Source organism: Puma concolor, chromosome A1 (genome assembly GCF_028749965.1).
Source record: "Puma concolor isolate L17-30 chromosome A1, mPumCon1.1.hap2, whole genome shotgun sequence".
Taxonomy (NCBI): Eukaryota; Metazoa; Chordata; class Mammalia; order Carnivora; family Felidae; genus Puma; species Puma concolor.
The window spans coordinates 128,007,994-128,027,658 of record NC_141667.1 but is presented as its reverse complement, the minus strand read 5'-3'; the positions used below and the strand labels follow the sequence as shown (position 1 = coordinate 128,027,658).

The 19,665-nt window shown below is 43.9% G+C and overlaps 1 protein-coding gene across 1 annotated transcript in view; it reads right to left on the bottom strand.

Annotated features, from left to right (window-relative positions):
* TRPC7 (transient receptor potential cation channel subfamily C member 7) overlaps window positions 1-19,665 on the bottom strand; it is a 142,768-nt gene that overhangs the window by 54,933 nt on the left and 68,170 nt on the right. Inside the window, exon 4 of the mRNA XM_086719352.1 lies at window positions 4,842-5,006. Within this exon, the coding sequence (XP_086575478.1) occupies window positions 4,842-5,006 (165 nt within the window). The remainder of the gene's footprint in view (window positions 1-4,841; window positions 5,007-19,665) is intronic.

Below are 19,665 nucleotides of genomic sequence, written 5' to 3'. Positions count from 1 at the left end.
CTCCATATGCTCCCTTTCAAATGCTTAATCAAAATGTCTAACCTGGGGCTCAGGAATCTTCTTTTTTTTTTGATCGGGGCAGGGGGTTGTTCACTTGGTGTCTTTAATCTGGGTGTTCTCACATTACCTTGTGAATCCACCCTTTGTCCTGCGGGCTGAAGAGGTGCTGAGTGATAATGGACTCTTGAAGGTAGGGTTTCTCAGGAAAGAAGAGGAAAGAGTAGAGTTTCATGTCATCATTTTGACTCCTCCCTTCTAGAAAAGTCCTGCCATCTCTAAATTTCTGAATCAGATGCATCGCAAAGTCAAGTAAGCAACAGTTAAGATACTTATATTCAGTATTGAAGGTTCTTATGCTGCTGATGTACTGGAAAGTGTGGGAGGGCAGGCCTATGTGTGTGTGCTTGTGCACTCATGTGCAATGGTTAAGGTCAGGTCTCTGGAGCCAGAGATCCTAGATTTCAGTCACAGCTCCATAGTTTTTGGCATGTTACTTAGTTCCTCTGTGTCTTAGTTTTTTCATCTGTAAAAAGGGGATAACAGTATAACTTGTTACATAGGGTTGATGTAAGAAGTGAATAACGTGCAGAAAGCAGAGCAGCTCCTGGCACATGTGAAGCATACGTGAAATGCCAGGAAACGTTTACTATGTGACACTGGAGGGCCTCACGCAATTCTCATAAGGGGAAACTTAAACTCAGCTGGCTCTTAAAAAGCTTATACACAAGGGTTCACGAGGTGGAAGCTACACAGAGTCCTAATGCATTTATGCCGTGAGCTCTTCTGGGGTCCTGTCTATGTGCAACATGTTGCTGGATACTGGAGGGCCTAGAATAAGCTGTAAGGGTTGGTTCTTCCTTTCAATGTTGCTACTATCGATGGAGAGTTGGGGAGAGAATGTTGCAGGACTCAGACCGGGCTACGTGTGGAAGTGATCAGCCTTCTGGTACTCTTAAATCCTGTCCTGGCAAGGTGTCAGGTGAGGGACTCTCCTTTTGGATTTGAGAGCAGACACTTTTGTAATGTAAGAGCAAAATATGCTCTATTTCCTGGCACAAATTTCCGCTCCATGGCAATGCTTTAAAAATTGCAGCATCATTTTCTTTAATCTAGTGCTGTCTGCTAGGGGCGAATGAGGGGGGCTCAGAGGACTTTGACATCATTGTCCTCTCCTGGTTGGCCCTGGACTGCATGGTGTGAGGACCCTTGTGTCAAACCACTTCAGCTTTGGCAAGGCAAAGCAGGGATCTTCCAAAGCTGCAGAGTTCCTTGCACCTCCTCACTGGGTGTTTTTGTTTGGCACCAGGCTGAGGGGTCAGGGCGTGGCAGCTAACACTTTGGCATTCCTCAGTTGAGAGTTATGTGGTAGTATGTGGACTGATGGATCGTCTAATGCAGAGACCTCAAGTAGGAGGCTGAAGGTATTTACAGCTCTCCTTGTCTGAGTCCTGGGACTGATTTATAAGGATAATTAAACAGTCAAGGTTAACAGGCTTGGAGGAAATCAGTTTCACCTCTCACACCCTTATAATGAAAGCTTGTGTGGTTCCTCAACACTTGCATCGTGTGGACTTCTGCCCCAGTCCACCTGCTGGAGAGACACTGTTTGAGCTCTTGAGGATGACTGTTCTTCTTTCAGCTCTCAGATTTTAATAGGCAGACAACCTAAATTACGAATTGGAATGGAATAGCAAAGGGTGGAAAACAGGCTATACACACCCTTGGCATCAGAGCCCTTGTTGAGAGCAGGAAGAGCTTGGTGGGAAAAGATGGACCTGAGAGCATTGGTGCAGGTTAGAACTCACCAGCCTCCCAGTGTGCTGCATGACCTCAGCCGTGTTCGTGATTAAGATGAGAAGTGATCAAAAAAATGTCACTGTTCTCTTTATTGACCTTGACAGGCCTGTCCCATGATCCAGACCTGGCATTATCACCTTAGGTACACATCTGTGATTTGGTTACCCTCTTCAGCCACTATATTACTAAGCTGAACTTCTGTTGACACTCTTATAATCCTTATAATATCCTTATTTAGCTTTCTTTCATAGGGACCCTCAAAACTTTAAATAAAAGTAGAATTGACAGCAGTGGGAATTCAATGGGAAAGAAATGATGAGATAATTTTAGCAAGCCAATCAAGTAATTTTGGTGTCCCTAATGGTCCCTAAATTAGGGCAGCAGCTATTAAGTGTAAATGCAGTGTTAATTTGGAAACAGAAACTTCAATATTTGTTAGACATTGATGGACATTAGCTGACTGATGAGGTTTAGCAGTAACATTTTACAAATATGTTTATAAAAAATCAGGGTATAATTTCTTTGAGGCAGGTGTCAAATTGTGGTTAGGATATGAAGTTGCTGGAATGACGCTGGCTTTTCCATAGATTTATTGGACAGGTATAAAGGAAGTGACCCCTTGGGAGGAGGGATGCTAGCACATTAACAGAATTCTCCACTGTGCCACTTTTCTTGGGAGGACATTGTATTCTGGAGCCTTTGTAGAGTCCTGGTTTCTTCACATGGAAGATGTGACCCTTTTATAATCCCCAGTAATGTAATATATTTGCCAAACTTGAAAGGATTTCTTTCAGAGTGGTGAAAGAAAAGACTAAAAATATCTTGGCTGTTTTATCTGTCCTTTGACTGCCTCAGAGCCACTTTGACAACTAAAGTTTCCCTCTTTAATGAGAGAATCTTTCCTCAGAATGAGCAGTGCCAGCAAGAATTATCACATGCCACAGACTAAGACTTGTCACTCCAATATGGACACACCCTCCAAAGTGTTGAACTCAGACTTGCAGCCCAGAAAGTGCCCAGAAGGCACAGGTGGCATAATGGCCAGCTCATATTTATCTTTAGTGCTCTTTTTTGGAGTATTACTGGAAGCTCTGGGAACACCAGATGTCAATCAGACAGGTATCTGAACAGAGGAGAGGAAGCCTCAGCCATTGGGTTAAATTTTCCTGCAATCATTTCTTCCAGAATGTTCTAGAAGTCGACTGTAGGTGTGACCGTATGTTTCATGGTGGTATCAGATTCCAGGATTTATATCGGACCCCAGGAAAGTCCAGAATTCCCTCCACCTTTATGCATCTTTTTTTTTTTTTTTTTGGCCTCACATCTTCATGATATTGGCCAAGATGATTCTTCTTAGACCTACTGAAAATCTAAACAATTTAGTCAGCAACTGCAATATCATTTCTTCCTCATTATTTCCCTAGGCCACCAAGCAGGCAGAGGCAAACCAATTTGTTGGTGTTGGCTAGTCCGTTTTCTGATAGCTGTCACATTTGGTTTTAAAAGCAAAAGTGAGGATTGTCAGTGTTTTGTCTACCAGCTGGCTATCATTGTAATGACTGGATGTCCTGAAATTAGTTTGGGGATCACAGAGTATGGAGGTGAGCATCCCTGTCCATCTGTGATGACTCTGGAGGAAGGCAAGGACCTAACCTGCGGTACAGACTAGAGAATTCCAGGATGAAAACATGTGCCTAAACCCAGTGACCTACTCTAACCCAGTTTTAAGTCTGGTTAGGTTTTTTTATGCACTGTACTTTTTTCAGCTTGTAATGAAACAGAAAAAAATTGCCTTCATTTACATATGTATCATTTGGGGAGTTCTGATTTAGAAATCCATGACATGGTAGACTGTCAAAGAAACAAAATCCTCAGTAGATGTAAGATTGAATACCACACGTATTCAGTTTGAGGCCTTTTATATTTAGTACCATTTTACAGAAGAAGGAGTCCGAATCCTCCCCTCTCTAGGTGGCCCACGTCTTACTCTAAGGCAGTGAGCTCACTGCCTGCCTGGTTGGGTGGCCTCAGCAGCAGCCCTGAAGTGTTGGGCCCATCATCCTGGCAAGAGATTCCTCTTAGTGGTGTTGACAAGAGGTTCCATTTAAAACAATTTTTTTTTTTTTAAAATGAGAGGTTCCATTTTTCATTAACCACATTTGCTGATCGCATTCCCTGTGGAATCATTTCTCTATGATTTAGTCCCGTACGTGCTAACCTTGCCTGAAGCTGCAGTGACTGTTGTGGCTCTTTGAGGCTTGGGATCAGATGGCTAGGCTGTAGGGACAGTGGTGTGGCAAGGTTGGCAGCTTGGCACTCGTGTGGGCTCCACTCCCTCCCTCACCAGCAGGCGCCGGACGTACCCCTTCCCCGTGAGAAAAGAACCCAGCTCTGCACCTTTCCAGCTCTCTTTCTTTCCTTTGTCTTTTCTTTCTTGTGACCTAATTAGCTGCCCATGTGGGACAGAGCCCAATGAAGGAAGCCAGGGAAACTGGGACGATGTTGAGATGGGTCTGCAGTGTCCCCAGATGAGCTGCATCGGACTCTCAGCCTATTAGTTATTTCTCTTTTCTGAACCTACTTCATAAAATATATGTGTCAGAATGTAATTGAGGGAGGGAAATGAGATATTCCATGAAAAGGGCTTAGCCAAAAGAAAGTACTCAATAAATGTTGGCTCTTCCTATTACCATTATTATAATTATCAAAGTGAGTGTAGAGGACATGTCTAGGACATCGCATAATTAGAAGAGCAGAAGTGCCTTGTATTCCCTCTCTCTTCTATTATTGATCAGATTATGGCTCATGTATCTTAAATTCCCCATGTTATCACTCCTCTCTGTTTAAAAAAAAAAAATGAAAAAACAGACAATCAAACAAAAAGCCCAGGTCTGTGTGGTTTTGTACTTGAGCTGAGTATCTCAGGACTATTTTCTTTAAACACGGGAAGTGCTCAGCTGTTGATTTGAACCAATGGACTTGAGGTCATGCTAAGAAGAGAGAAGAAATCACTGCAAACGACATGCACCTTAAGCAGTCTGTACCTTGCTGCACGGAGCAATCCAATAGGCTATGGCGAGAAAAGGGAGGCCTAGGGAGACTCCAAAGACAGCCAGGAATTTCACAGCGATAGACTGTTGACGTAAGCCTGAGAGATTTTCATACCACATGGTAAGCAATTGCTGCTGACAGTTAGGATGAGCAACGAACTGTAAAAACAAAACAAAAACAAAAACAAAACGCAAACAGGAAAATGGCATCGGTAGCACTTGAACAGTATACGACCTATGAGTAGCTCAGGGCTGAGATGTTTTACCTGGGACGTGGCCTGGGTGTTAGAGCAGAGCAGCGGGCAGGTGCCCGCTGGGCCCTTCCAGCTTGAGGATGCCGGGTGTCTTGGCGCTGAGGTCAGAAGCCTGACAGGACTGGCTGCATCAGTGCTTGGTACTTATCTGGGGCAGAGTTCATTTGGGAGGCAGCATGAGTAATGAATGGAGCACGGATGGGGTCTTGGAGTCCCACATGGGTTTGAAATTTGCTCTACCATTTTCTAGCCAGGTGATCTCGTGTCACTTACCTAATCACTGTGAGTTTCAGTACCTTATTTGCAAAGCAGTCTGTTATCTTGTAGGATTAGATGTGGTTGCAGAACTGTTCTCTCTTTTCCTCTACTAAGAAAAGTGTTCTGGAGAACATATTAAAACTGAGTATTTCCCTTCTGGGTTTTCGTGGTGTTTGCTTGGCCACGTAGAACTTTTTGTGGCCTGCTAGAGCATTGATATATGGTGTCCCTGGTATAGTAGCTTCTCACTGCTACCTCTCTTTCTTGCAACTGCCTTAATGCCCAGGTTACAAGACCTCTTATGGCCATTTTGTATCACGTGACCTCACCCCTCTGGATATAGCTTACTGGACTAGGTGAAGAACCCTGACTTAAACCGTCCTATCAGGTTTTCTCACTGTGATATTTGCGACTAATTGAGAGGGGCAGTTTCTTTATTTACTGGGAAGTTAACAAGTAATCTTGGGAGGTGTGGGTAACCATCTTCTATTGCATGGACTAAGTAGCAAAACAAGCCAATTCAAAGGAAAGAAGAATGAAGATGTGTACAAAGAGGCTCAGATAGATAGTGTGTGCCCCTCTCTGGGGCCTCGCTCCACTCTGCTCACGTGGTCCATGAGACACTCTTTTATTCATATACAGAGGCTTCCTTGTTCTGCTCTATCCAGCAAGTTGGCTTGAGCTGCTGCCACCGAACAGCCTTTTTCTGCAAATATTTGGTGCCACTTGGCCATGTGTTGAGTTGATGTTGAGTCCTGGTCACTGGAAATGGGTAATTGGTAAGTAAAATTTATGGGAATGAAGTTTACGTTTGAGAAAACTTTACTCACTAGCTTATTTTCTCCTTGTGACAGGAGGAAGCCATTGATTGCTTTTGGTAGCCCTGCTTTTTGGCCCTGCAAAGTTTAGCCATGTATCCGTGGATAGGAACAGACAGACTGGGCATTCTTTAAAGGGTCTGACTTTTTTCATATGATTACACAGGAGCATAATATGCCAATTTTCATCCCATGTGCCTCACTGGGTATTAAGGAGACATGTATAGTCGTTCTGAGGAAATGCAAAACAACTCCTTTTCATTGTTAAGCGTAACGTAAATACAACTGTTTTAAAACATTCTTAGTGCAAATGGCAGCATGTTCTTGTTTCCAGTTTCTGGGAACTCAAGGCAGAGCCCAAGTGATCTGTGAGTACACTATCAGTGGTTTGTTTGGCCATGCATCAGCCCCCGATAATACCGCTACTCAAACATTAGTGAAAATGAGGCTTTTTGGGTAGCATTACTGGATCCATGGCAACCACTCTGGTCTTTCCCTCTAAGGACAAGAGCAGTGGATTCTCCTCTACCTAAGGTAGGAAGCCCCAGGACAGCAGGTGACAGGCTTTCCTATGCCCTTTCTGACTCACAGTACGGTAGTGCAAGCAACAGAAAATCATGTGGGTGTTTTAGTAATTATCAGCTTTCTGAGAGTTGAGGTCCCACAGAGGGATGGTGGGTGCGCATGTGAGCCAGTCAGTTTTGTTTTTCAACAGTCAGCCTTCTCTGGGTGCTGAAATGGCTCTGCTCTGGAGAAAGAGTCCAATTAGAGGGTGAGACGTACGCTTATGAAATAGCAGAAGACCCCTTGGCTCACCCTCTGGCTCCCTGCCCTGTAGCTGCTCTGGAAGGATTTCAGTGCTAATCCCCTCCAGTGGCCTCTCTGTATCTTGGGAGAGTCTGTCCATGCTTTTTCTGTTGCCTCCTGAAAAGAAGTCAGGACAAAAGATTGAGCAGCAGAGCTGGAGGGGAAGAAATGCTGAGATAGAACACAATGGGGACCATTCCCAGTCTCCCTTGCCTGCCTCAGGGAACACTGGTCACAACTAAAACATAGGGGCTCTCTTGAGACTCTGTCTTCTTGTGGTCAGACATGTCCTAATTTTTATAGCTATGTTTCTTCTCCCATAATAAAGCACCCCAGCTCCAAACATGCTGTGTATTGGCGGATAGTCTTTATGGTATAATGCTCCCAGAAAGCTGACAGCAGCGGATAGCTAAAGCCCAAACTGTTTGTCTTTATATGGGCACTTTTCTATAGTTGTGGTGGGCCTTTGAAGACAACTTTATGACATGTAGTTCAGTGTGTCGCAAAAGATTTTTTCTACTGTGCTTTTGAAGCACAGGGAAATACCATCTGTGATCCCAGTAAGGCTAGAGTAACGTGAGACATGCCATCCGGACACAGAGCCGGACACTCTAACCAAAAAGGCACTCTAGCTAGGGACTAAGGCAGGAAGAGTTCCTACATGGTGGGGCTGGGGTGAGGAGGTGGGCAGGGGAAGGATTTTCAAAAGTAGGGTTACAAAGGAATGGATGGAAGAGGAGCCCACAGCTGGAATAGAACGGGAACACAGAAAGTATTGTCTTGGGTTTGCTTTCTTTGGCATCTAGCTCACAAAAGGATACATGATACCAAGAGCTTTGTCCAGGCCCTTCTTGCCCCAAACCATCTTGGACTGAGTGTGGCACACTTTTATGGAAGTTATTCACGGGAAGAACCGATGAGAACTCCTCAATTTTCCCAGCAGCGTGATTCACACTCGTCATAGCTGGGAGTTCCCGATGGCCTGGGGCTGAGAATCTGGTAAGGTGGGCATACGTGGAGCTGAGCAGTCTCTTCAGAGAAGATAACTCCAGCCACACCCATGATGGGGATGGACTGTGCCAAGAACCGGGGCTGGAGAGGGAACTTGAGAGAAGTAAAACTGCAGAGAGATAGGAAGGGGGCCTGAGACAGAATTCCCTGCGACGGATGAGGAGACTGCTGGAAAATAGAACCTGAGAATCAGGAGGGACCGGGAGTCTTTTGGCTGCCGGTTTTTGAGTCCATCTTAAGCCAGTTTTCCCGGCAGCTTGTTTGACCAGACTTCATCGTTAATATAATAGCATCTATACCCAAAGCTACTTTTCTGTTGATATCTCACCTAAATGTCTTGTTCCTCCCAGCCCCTGGTGACATAGTGAGAATATAATGCTGGCATATGGGAACTCTTGGGCATGTTAGCCAAATTATGGCTGTTAATTTGCTTTTATTTGATCCATGGGCTACCATTTTCTTTTTACAGCTCAAAGGAGAACCATCCCCTTCACTGTCTCCCTGATTTATATTCATACACAAGGACATAGCTGATGTTGTAAGACTAGTTGTTGAAGAGATACATTCCTTAACTAACTAACTAACTAACTAACTAACTAACTAACTAACTAACTATATTTAAAGCTGTTTCAAGGGGATGCTAATGCCCTTGGGCCAGATACTCCCATTGCAACAGGGTCTAAGACTTTCCTGATGTGGGGTGGGTAAGAGTATGGACCGGTGCATAGCTTCCTGGGTTCAAGTCCTGGCCCTGCCACTTGCTGGCCGTATGTTGTCAGCTCATTGACTCTTTCCATGCTTAGCTTCCTTCTCTCTTCTAGAAATGAAGCTAATAATGAGGATTAAGTAAGTTAGTATTTGTAAAGTGCTTAGAATAATACCTGGCAAATAGTGAGCCCTATATTAGTATTCAGTAAATAAAAATACATCCATGACTTTGCTTTCCTTGCCCATTTTCTCTTTCCCCTCTCCCTCAGTTTCTTTCTCCTACTCTCTACAGCTCTTCCTCACCACCCTGTCTTTATTCTTACCTCCACATTGTTTTAGCAGCTACGTTCTTAAAGTGTTGGTGTCTCTGGAAAGGGCCATGTAGCCTAACCGTGTGGGTCAGGTCACTCCGTCTCTATCTAGTCCCTCCCTCCTCATCCTCCACTAAAGGTGCAGCTTGATTTATCTGTGCAGTTAGCTCAAAATGGGCTGGTCTCTGCTGTCAAGTGTATTCTGCTGTACCCTGATTCCCTTCTACTGATTAAGGAGCAGTGCAGGTCACTGGACCTGTGGAAAGCCCTTCTCCTCCCTCCCCAATGCCCTGTCTCCCCCGTCCACCACCTTAAAAGCTTTTAAGTCCTGCATTTTGCACTTTTTGCAGGGAGGAAAAGAGGACGACATGACTACATTTGAGCTCAGAGGCTTTGAGACTGTGTGATTTCCATATCGTTTAAGCACAGATTTTTCTCTCTGACACTAGGTATCATTTACAGAATGATGAGATGTGGCAATGCATGATTTGATAAGCTGAAGAATAACTTAGCTGGAGCAAAATTTATAAAATCCAGTGCTTATAGAGAAAATTACTTTCTTTTATACAGATAAACCATCAAAGGGCCCAGTGATGTCTGATGTGACTGTGGTCAAGATTTTCCACTTGGCTTATCACCAGTGTTTGCTTATAGAAACCCGTTTTTCCTGGAAACTGTCTGTGTAGGCCACAGACACTGTCTCAAGCTACAATCACCAAGTGGCTTTTCTTAGTGTGGACCATCCGTCTGAATTAGAATAATTCTGTGATGCCATTTCCTGTTTGGAGCATCTCATGGGATTAGGTTCAGGGGTGCTACTGTTTTCCTTCCCATCTTGTCTTGGGAAAGCTCTCAAGTCGTGGAAGTTGAGGAGGGAAGAAGAGAAACAGAAATGTCAGTCATTTACTAGTTTAGTTTGTTGGTGGTTCCTTTGTTTTCTCATTCACTTCACAAACCTCTCCTCAGTGCTCTCTCTCACCAGGTGCTGTGCCCAACATGGGAAATACAGAGCCAAGTCGCAGTCCTTGTGCACTTGGAGATCTCAGCTCTGTGACTCAGCAAGTAGAATGGGGCTTTGGAGTAACAACACCCTGCCGATTCTGGAGTAGACTCTGTGTGTTGGGTGAATGCATGAATGATGAGTGATCACTCCATCATTGGGTGCACTTGGTGTGCTTTCTCCCATGCGACCTAATACCGAGAGCCCCACATCCTTGGCACAGCCAGTTGCTTTGTTTCCATTGATGACCTTCAGACTGCTCTTCTCTGTGCCAGCACTTAGCAGGGTGGTCGCATTCACAGGCTCTGAGGCTGGCCCATCCAGGTTCAGGTCCCAGATCTGCCATTTCCTAGCTGTGTGACCCTGAGCATGCCACTTCCCAGGTCCTAGTTTTGTGATCCCTGGGAGAGGAGAATGTGTGTTGGGTGCTCAGAACATGGCCTGGTGCTTAATATTAAAGGTGTATTGGTATTATTACTGCTGCCATTATTACTCCCACTCTACTCCCACTCTAGGGATGTCTAAATAGTGCTCTTGGTTCTTTTCCTTGCTGAGTTGATGTCATTAGCAGAGTATTGAGTATCCATGGTGTTTTTAGAGTTAAAAATTCCTGAAAAATTTAGTATGCTTGATTACAATAAAAAAGCAGAAATTGCCATTAATTTTAAGTTTTCAATTGACGCAGCATTCTGGTATGGGGTCAACATTGTCTCCATGCTCAACGAATCTGTTTATTTAGCCATGTAGCTCCCAAGTGGCCACCACAAGAGGATAGTCTGATAGATCTGGGTGGATGGTGGTGGGGGTGAGAAGAGAAAGGTGGGGGGCTTGGAACTGTGGATGGGGAATCCAAACGATCAGACCTCTTTCAAGGAGCCTGTCAGCCTGGGAACTAGACAAAGTAAAAATTCTTGAAGTCACAGCTCAAGTGTTTCTACTATTAATAATTGAGGGCCTACCACATCAAGGGATTTTAGTTATGTTATCTATAATCTTCATAATAATCCTTCCAAAAATGGATATGTGTGTGTGTGTGTGTGTGTGTGTGTGTGTGTGTATATATATATCCTCATATGCAAATAAAGATGTGCTTTCATCCCCCTCTTGCAGCTGGGGAAAATGAGACTGAGTCACCTCAAGCTGCCACAGTCCCACAGCTAGAAAGTGGTTCCAACCTGGGTCTTTCTGATTCCAAAGCCTGAGGTCTTTATATTCCACTCAGTTCCCTTTGGAATGCTGTTGATTTGTTTGGCTTAGATTTTAGTCCTTCCTGGTCTTAGTTTTCTGTCATAAATAAAACAGTAAAAAGCTAACATTTATTGAGCACTCATGTGGATGGGGCCTTGTGCTGAGCACCTTGTGAACATTTTCTCATTTAATCCTTTTAACACACTAGGGTGGGAACTCTCACGCCCTTTATAAAATGGTACCATAACTGTTCACATCTGTCTCCAGAGTTGACATTCTCAACCACTTCCCTATATTTCTTCTCACAGCCGAAGCTTCCTGCATCTCTTCTGGGTCCCTTCACCATCTTGTTCTTTCTGCCAAGCAGGAAGGCATGTCTGTGAGCCTGCAGATTTCAGCTGTGCCACAGAGATGCACATAGGGTTTTCCAGCCAGAGTTCTGGGTGTCTCCTTTTCACTCTCTGGTGGTGGGCTATCCTCTTGAGGTGGGACAGTCAATCTCTGACTTGCTTCTCCAGAGCAGTGAGAGTCCTATGCTAATCCCATGTCCCCTTCCTTCGCACTGTCTGGGATGGATGGAGAATTGGAGGCAGAGATGGAGGGGATTTTAACTGGAGAGAAAGAAAGCAAGTAAAAGGAAATGAAAGGAAGAAAAAGGAAGAAGAGCAGAGCAAAGGAAGGGAGAGTAGGAGTTGGTTCAGACCTGACTTTCAGCTGCTGTTGCAACTTGACTCCAATTCTTTTCCTTCCCATCCCTAGTCTCTGTCCAGATTCTAGCAGCGCTGTTCTCAGAGCCTACCCCAAGCTTGACCATCGCAGACCCTTTGCTCAAGGTATCTCTGCTACCCAGTTTGCTTCCCCTTTCATCTTCACTATCCAAGTTTTATTCAGCTCAGTATCTTTCTTGAAAGCTCACCCTCCCTACTCAGGTGATAATCTCTCTTTCTCCTCTCATGCAGTTCTTAGTCTCTCCCTTTTATCATAGTTATATGCCTGGGTGATCCTTTACCAGAGAGAAAACTCCTCCTGGTTGGCTCCTATGGTCCTTAGTTAGTATGGTGCTCAATGAATGGGTACTCAGGCAGTGCTATTTGAATGAGTAAATGGCATAGCTAGAAGGTGGGTTCAGACTGAAAACCTGGAACCATCTACAGACCTTCCATACTCATCATCCCAGTTGTTTGGTAGATTCCCAGCACTTCTGGCTATGTCACCACATCTGGAATAGGCATACGGATATAAAAGGCTGAAAGTTTGCTTGGTCTCCAGCAGACATAATGAACAGACAGATGACTGAATTCACGTCTCAACTGAACTTATTTTCACTGTGGACGTGCCAGGAGATAGGAAAACAATAACAACAACTTGCTTCATTTCAGAAGGCAGTGGAACTAGAAGTTTAAAGATGTTATCAGGAAAAAATTCATACCATTATCTGGAGGGGCTACCCAGGAAATGAGCCAACAAGGGACATAGGTGTTGGCACTCAGGTCTAGGGGATTTTTGCTTCTTTGTTTGGTATGCATTGCCTCAGCACACTGCCTCACTGTCCCCACCTTTTGCAGTGCCGTTTTCAAAATTCTCCATTTTCTTACTAGTCAAGTGTCTTTCAGACATCCCTCTCATTCATGGGAGAATCCATTTGGATGCCTGTACAGATAGATGTTTCTCACTCCATTCCGGCCTCCCCTACCTCATCTTCCACATGTGCACCCGCAAGCTTAACCAGCCCTGGCATGCTTCTTAGTTATTCCTACAGCTGGGTGTCCTGCCAGGCAGCTGGCTACTCACTGAGCCATCCTGCAAATCTGCTGTGCAGCAAGAGGAGATGAGCACTTCTGAAGGCTCTTCACCCCTATGAAGGTTTGATATCATCTGATGAGTTGAATAGCTTACTCCATTGTTCTCTGTGCCTGTTTTCCAGGGACAGCAGGACACAAGAAACTCTCTCCCACCTTAAATTAAGCAGTCCTCCAATTTCACAGACCAACTGGAATTACATAAATGCCCCAAACTGGTGGGTTACTCTGAGCACTGTATCTCTGACTTAGCTTCTCTCTTACCAGAGACAGAATGGTTTTCCGATGAAGACAGTTGTTCATGAATAGCCTGCGCTTTAGTCTCCGGGGCACAGAGACCTAAACGAATGGTGCTGGACTTCTCCCAGGGCTGTGGGTGAGCCGTTTCCTGAGTGCAGGTGCAATGGCAAGGGGCCTTGCCTGACCCTCGTGGAGGCAAATGCTAAGTATATGATTTTCCAGTGCTCATCAGGAGTCCTCCCACAGCCCTGAGCGCAGAGGGTGCTGATGACGAAACTTGGTTTCCAGTCTGCCTTCACTCTCACAGCCAGAGTCCCACTGTGGGCTCAGAGTGAGCTTCTAGCCAGCTCCAGATGACTGCCTCTGCTCTTTCGCAATGCCACAGAGAAGCCACTCACCATACCTGGGCAGTGACTCTGTCGTCCCCACTAAGGGTTATGTCATAGCCTGAAACCATAGCAGAAATGGAGGCAGCGTTTCGCAAACCTTCTTAGATTGTCTTCAACTATTCACCTTCTTGGACCTTCCTCTCCAGCCAAGCTGCTCTACATACTGTTCCCAAACATGGCCAGTGTAGCCTACCTGCCTGTGTTCATCTTGCCCTTCTCTGATTCAGTTCCTAATAAGCCTGTGAGACACAACGTTCTCCCACTTTCAAGTTCTGCCAATTCCCTTAACCCCCTGAGATGTCTTGGACGCCTCTGGGTCTTGTTCTATGGCCCACTCACTTGGCAGTCATGGCTTAAGGGTCAAGTCGTGAAGAGCTGTACTATTGTGTTTACATCTTATCTCTTCCACTGTTATTAAGCTCTTTGAAGGAACCAACTGTCTGTATCCCCAAGAGTGTGCAGCCTTATGTTTTGCACATAACAGGTGCTCATAATCTTAAACATTTGTTGAGTGATAAATCGTGTGCTCTTCTGAAGCCTCTAAGATTTGCTTTATGATTTCTCTGTGACTCATCTTTCAGAACAATTTCTAAATATAACAAATTTTGTATTACTCAGGTTCTGATGAACACTCAACTGTCTTCACATCTTTACTAGAAGGCAAACAGGGAGAGGTGATACAAACTAAACCAGGCTTTTGTTTTCTTGTGCAGGAGAAGATTGAAGCATGAGACTAAAGTAGGGTTTCAGGATTTTCTTTTGGATTGGATGAGGATTGTTTAATTTCTACGTATGCCATTACCACTGCAAGCTAACATAAATCCAGAAATATTCACACAATAATGATAATAATTATTATAATAAAGAGTAGCTGCAGGCACCTGGGTGGCTCAGTCGGTTGAGCGTCTGACTCTTGGTTTCAGCTCAGGTCATGATCTCACTGTTCATCAGTTCGAGCCTCATGTCAGGCTCTGTGGTGACGGTGCAGAGCCTGCTTGGGATTTTCTCTTCTCCCTCTCTCTCTTCCCTTCTCACATGCTCTCTCTCAAAATAAATAAAAATTTAAAAAAAGAATAGCTGATGTTTATTGAGCATCTATTGTATGTCAGGCTTTGTCCTTAACAGTCACCATATTATTTAGCCCTCATATCAATTCCTTGAAATGGCTGTTGTTATGTCATTATTTTTTTTTTTAATTTTTAACATTTATTTATTTTTGACAGACACAGAAAGACAGAACACGAGCCGAGGAGGGGCAGAGAGAGAGAGGGAGATGCAGAATGTGAAGCAGGCTCCAGGCTCTAGCTGTCAGCACAGAGCCTGACACGGGGCCTGAACCCATGAGCTGTGAGATCATGACCTGAACTGCAGTTGGACGCTTAGCCCACTGAGCCCTCCCAGGTGCCCCAATTATGTTCTTATTTTAAAGATGGAAGTTTGAGACACAGAACTTCAGGAAGTTGCCTGTAATCACAAAGGCGATCATGACATGGTCTAGACTTGAAACCAGGCCACTCTGACTTCAAAGACAGTGGTTAGAACTGTTACCCTGTATTCCCACAAAGTAGATTTTAAATCAGGGAGACATGTCAAAGCACAAGGGACCACAGTGATTTCTCCAAGCCCACAGAGACCCAGGGACCTCATGATTTCAGATGCTGTTAGAACTCTCATCTCTCTGAGTTTCTGTCTGTGGGCCAGCCAAGTCCCAGTGGAGATAAAAATCAGGAATACATAAGGGGAAGGACTCAAGCCAGTTTCCTCAACAACTTTATCTTCCTAAACGGAATAAATCATCACACCAAAGACAAAATCCTGGGTGCTCTCTCCTGCATAAAGACAAGAGCAGCAGCAGCTGATTGAATAGTTGCTTAATGCCTGGTCACCACTTTGCCAGGGGCTAGGTTAATGTCGAGGCCACCTAAGCACAGATTTACAGCATTGAAAAGTACAGACTCCAGTAAAAAAAACTGCTTTGCTGAGGACCTAATTAGTATCTTGGGTCTCTTGCCAAATCCCACCTGACACAACTTACTAGAAGAGCTGTAGTTTCACATAATTCTCTGAGCCTGAGTTCTGACTGAATAATGTTCCCAAGTTGGATCCGTAACTCTGCAGACTTTTCCTGGTGGCTTTGCTGTGCCTTAGGTGTAAAGACGCATGGGGGCGTAGAACATGCACTGGCTTTGGGGTCAGTCCACCTGGGGTAAATCTTGGCTCTACCACTGACTGGTGAGGGACTGAGTGGCTTAACTTCTCAGGTCTCAGTTTCTCCATCTATAAAATGACCCTAATCGTGCCTGACTCAAAGGATTTTTCAGGGGTTCAGAAAATGCAGTTCAATTTTTGGTTTATGGTTCAATTTTGAAGTGCCAAAATACTGTTGTTTTTATTCTGGTATAATATTTTATTTCTGTAATAAAAGTCAGAAATACAAATCATGTACATGTTAAGCCCTGTCCAGAGAATTATATAAAACATTAATTTTTTTTTTATCAATCAAAGGTATGCTCACTTACAGAATATTCACCTACAGTTTTCATGGTTTTTAAGTAGAGGAAGAAATTTGATTTCAATTTTTCTTGCAGAATAATTCTTATTCTAGTTCTAACTTTATCAATAAGGAGAACATATATTTAAAGGTACTGATTTTGATAAAGGTAATCTGCATCTATATTTAGTGAAATAAAAGAAAGCAAAGACTGGAAATACTTTCTTGAAATAAAAGACACAGGTTTCAACCAAAACAAAAATTCTTTTCCTATGTTGATGGAACTAGTGGTAGGTAGTAGGGTGAAGTGGTCATGCATTTTCCAAAAAGGCTTTATCAAATTATCTACTAAAATATTAGGTCAGTTGCAGATGAAGAAATCAGAAGGAGCTCTTTGGAGTTGACTTATAACTTTATGATACCAAAATTTTCAAGTTTGTCTTGCAGAGGAGTGTACATGCATATAATTCAGCAATGATGTATTTGATATGCTTTACTTTTTAAAATCACACTTTACATTTTACCTTTATGTAATTATTTAAAAATCACACTTTAAAATTAATTTCGAGGGGCGCCTGGGTGGCTCAGTCGGTTAAGCGTCCGACTTGAGCCAGGTCACGATCTCGCGGTCCGTGAGTTCGAGCCCCGCGTCAGGCTCTGGGCTGATGGCTCAGAGCCTGGAGCCTGTTTCCGATTCTGTGTCTCCCTCTCTCTCTGCCCCTCCCCCGTTCATGCTCTGTCTCTCTCTGTCCCAAAAATAAATAAACGTTGAAAAAAAAATTTAAAATTAATTTCATCTTTTATGAATTTATATTATAATGCTCGTGTATGTGTAACATATATTTTGCCCATGTTTTATTTTTACTTGATGCTTTTATTTGTATATGCAGTTTTACACTTAAAGCACACTCAGGATTTAGTGTCTTTTAAAATTTAAACTTTTTATTTATTATTTATTAAAAAAATTTTTTTAATGTTTATTTTATTTTTGAGAGAGACAGAGCCTGAGCAGGGAAGGGCATAGAGAGAGACACACAGAATCTGAGGCAGGCTCCAGGCTGTGAGCTATCAGCACAGAGCCTGACGTGGGGCTTGAACCCACGAACTGTGAGATCATGAACTGAGCCAAAGTTGGACACTTAACCGATTGAGCCACCCAGGTGCCCCTAAAATTTAAGCTTTTTAAAATTTAAACTTAGGAATTTTCAACACTTATGAAATGTGACCATTACCAGTATTTTGATAATATGAGACATAAATCTTGAAATAAATCTTGACATACCATTACCAGTATTTTGATAATATGAGACATAAATCTTGAAAAACCCTTGGTTCAGGAATAAGAAATGTGACCCAAATGTTAACAGTCTTGTCAGCTGGTGAGTACAGACCAGCCCCATTGACATGCATCTGTCTGTCCAACGACCAGGCATGTAGTAAATGCTATTTGATACTTTGCACCAAGCACCTTCAGGTGTGGAGAATATAGTAGTAAGTGAGGCGGTCAAGTTTTTTGCCTTTGGGAAGATTGTGAATTTCCAAAACTTGCTACGTCAGAGCCCTTTCAGGCTGGATGGCAAGCAGTTTTTTATGATGGCCTCCTATGTGTTTCTACTTGAGTCACATACTAAATGTTCCCTGAAGTGTCCCCAGGGGGCTGATCCAGTGCATAGGTACAGCTGCTGTTGTGTCCCTGTAGCTCTGTTCTGGCTGTCCTACCGTCAGCTCGTTATTCTGTTGTTCTGCTTGCATGGACGCCTCCTGGGCTGGCCTGCACCTACCTCTGTAGTGTGTTTAGCCCTCTGCCCTCTACTCTGCTCTCATGACTTTCTTTCTCCTGCAGTTCTGCTGCTGGCCTGGGGGGCTCCCACAAGGTAGTGGACGCTGAATTCCTCAAGACCTCGAATGCCTTTGTTGTGAGGGCCATCCACTTTCTCAGGACATGTGGCCACTTGCTCACCATCATGTCTAATCTCCACATTTCCATCCGTCTACCCCAGAAATGCCTGTATCTTCTCATGCCCATCTTTTCTAGAGGGCACTCCCTCAATAGAGTCACTGGAACTAATGCCCAGGGTGAAGTAATGCCTTCCACTGTTCCACAGTTTCTCCTTCTCAGGGTTCAGGCCTGCATAATTCTGTTTTGATGATCCCAAGTAGATTACTCGTCTTATTCATGTCACCTCCATTTGACTACATGAGTTAGTTTCCCAAAAGCCAGATGGAAAAAGGTGTGAAAACCTGAGCCAGTACTCTTAGCTCCCTATATAAAGTTAGCTTGTCTTGGCTTATGGGGAGGTCAGGGAGGACCTGAGGACCACTTCATGCTGAACTCCGAACTCCTGTTCGCCCCTACACTCAGGTTTTTCCCAGACTTCTCGTTTCTGGGAATTTGTCTTTCAGTCTTTCCTTAACATTAACCTCATTTCCTGCTCTTCCGCTTCCCAGCACCAACCTGACCAACAAAGTGAAACCCAGTGTAGACAATGTTCAGGTTAGTTCTCACAAAGTTCTGGGCCCCATGCAAACAGTAGAGTGTATCTATGATGAATATTCCCTCCCCAACAGCTACCATGATTTTCCACATCTGGAGCACACAGACAACTTTTAAGGGGTGTTTCCTAATTCTTGATGTTGTGCTTCCATTTCTATCATCTGATACTTGAAGGGACATTGTTACTTGATGGAAAGCCTGGCACACACCTTAGCCAGATACGTAGCAAAGGTTGCTGTATTTTCCTCTTGGTGGTACCTGTGTCTGCTCTGTCACTAATGCTTCCAGCCTGGACATCCCCAGTTGCACCTTTTGTTTCCCCAGGAAATCTGGAAATTTATCACATCCCAGACACTGGGAAACCTGAAGTGTTTATTTCTGGTGGAGGCAAACCCTGGTCATGCAGGTGACCACTGGCTGTCATTCTTACATGTCAAATGATGGGTATGAATATTCAGCAACCAATGGAAAGGTCCCCTTGACACTTCTGTTTAGTATTTGAAGAGACACTAGTGCCCTTTGTCATTCAGGGGTCACACCCCAAGGTATATATATGTAGAAAATTTCCTGGTGAGTTAATTTTGGTCTTACTTTGGGTGCTGTTTTTTGTTTTTGTTTTTAATCAACCCATGGCAATAACGTCTTTATTTCTCTCAGAATGTTCATATTCTTCAGAAGTTGAAACTGAATCTCATAAGCAATTGTGATATGTTTAAGCTTACATGTATGTATGTATGCATAAATTTGTATCTGTCTATCCATCCCTTCATCCATCCATCCATCCATCCATCCATTCACCCATATGCTCATCCAGAAAATACCTATTGAGCCAGATACCACGAACACAAAGGTTAAAAATAATGTTCTGGCTTTCATGGCCCTCTAAGTCTAGTCAGGGAGACTGGTAAACAGGAAGATTCATTGTAGCTCAGTCGGTGCTATAGCAGTGCTATCAGGATGCTATGAAAGAGCAGAGAAAAGCACCCATCCCAAGAGGGGATACGGAGGGGTAGTGAGGGAAGGCTTCCTGGAGGAGGAGGGTTTTTTGAG